Source organism: Nestor notabilis, unplaced genomic scaffold (genome assembly GCF_000696875.1).
Source record: "Nestor notabilis isolate BGI_N333 unplaced genomic scaffold, ASM69687v1 scaffold18330, whole genome shotgun sequence".
Lineage (NCBI taxonomy): Eukaryota > Metazoa > Chordata > Aves > Psittaciformes > Psittacidae > Nestor > Nestor notabilis.
In genome coordinates this window covers 400-1,645 of record NW_009909898.1, presented here as the reverse complement: position 1 = coordinate 1,645, position 1,246 = coordinate 400, and the positions used below count along the sequence as shown (strand labels likewise).

The following is a 1,246-nucleotide window of genomic DNA, read 5'->3' as shown; positions in this document are numbered from 1 at the left end:
GCCCCCAGACGCAGCAGTGGAGGACAGCCAAGAGCGCTGCAGCTGCCCCACACCGTGCAACTTGACCCGCTATGGCAAGGAGATCTCCATGGTGCGCATCCCCAACAAGGGCTCGGCGCGCTACCTTGCCCGCAAGTACAACAAGAATGAGACCTACATCCGGTGAGTTGCTGGTGCCGGGATGTGCTGGGGGGTGGGCAGGGAGCTGGGGACCTCGGGAACCCCCACCCCGCTCCTGCCAGCATGCAGAGAAAGAGTCCTGCCATGCATGGTTCCTGCAGCATCCTCTGCCCAGGGGTAGCTGTCAACAGAGTATCTCCCTGACTCATTCATAACCTCCCAGCCCTCCTCCTAGCACCTCCCCATCCCATGGTTCCTCCTGGCCTGGACCGTGCCCCTTCTGTGTCCTCACCACACCATCCTGAATAACTAGGAGCACCTAGTAGCTGGAGGGCTCTGGGACAGGGGAGGTTGGGGGTAGGGGTGGTGGAAGTGTCGGTGACCAGCCCTCCTTGCTGACCATTGTGTTGTCCCTACAGGGAAAACTTCCTCGTGCTGGACATCTTCTTTGAGGCACTCAACTATGAGGCCATTGAGCAGAAGAAAGCCTACGACCTTGCTGGGCTTCTTGGTGACTCCCCCAACCTACTCATGGGACCCTGAGGCGGGGAGCTCTGGGTCCCAGACCCGGGAGGATGTGGGGCTGTTCGGGGAGGGACCACAGAGGGCAGGAGCTGGCCACAGACTGGCTGAAGGGTGGCATGCTGTTGGCCATCCCCTGTCCTGCATATACCTTGCTCCCTCTGTCCTGCCATCCTTGCTCCTGTGATTGCGCTGTCCCCCTCCTGCTAGTCCTGGCACTGCCTGCAGCTCTGCTGGCCCACCCCAGGCTCCCAGTGGGCTGCACAGCATGTCCTGGTGACCATCTCCTCCTCCTCCCCAGGAGACATCGGGGGACAGATGGGCCTGTTCATCGGTGCCAGTATCCTCACCATCCTGGAGATCCTGGACTATGTCTTTGAGGTGTGCTGAGCCTTCTGGGCTGTGCCTCAGCAGTGGGAGTGGGTGAGGTGCAGAGCAGGGGCTGGGCTCCCTGGGGAGGGAGTGTAGTGTATGGGCCATCCCAGGAGGGTATGACAGCCCACAAATCAGGGAATGCCCAGCAGGAGGCACTGGGAGGTTCCCCAGTATCCCTCTGTGGTCTGAGAACAGGGAGGTTGGAGGACGGAGGTGCTGTCCCTACCGT

General features: G+C 61.2%; 1 protein-coding gene across 1 annotated transcript in view; it reads left to right on the top strand.

Moving 5' to 3' along the window:
* Positions 1-1,246, top strand: part of LOC104412701 (acid-sensing ion channel 4-like) — a gene marked incomplete at both ends in the record, with an annotated part of 3,599 nt that overhangs the window by 2,139 nt on the left and 214 nt on the right. The window contains 3 exon segments of the mRNA XM_010023495.1: positions 9-162; positions 540-631; positions 944-1,023. Coding sequence (XP_010021797.1) covers positions 9-162; positions 540-631; positions 944-1,023 — 326 coding nt within the window.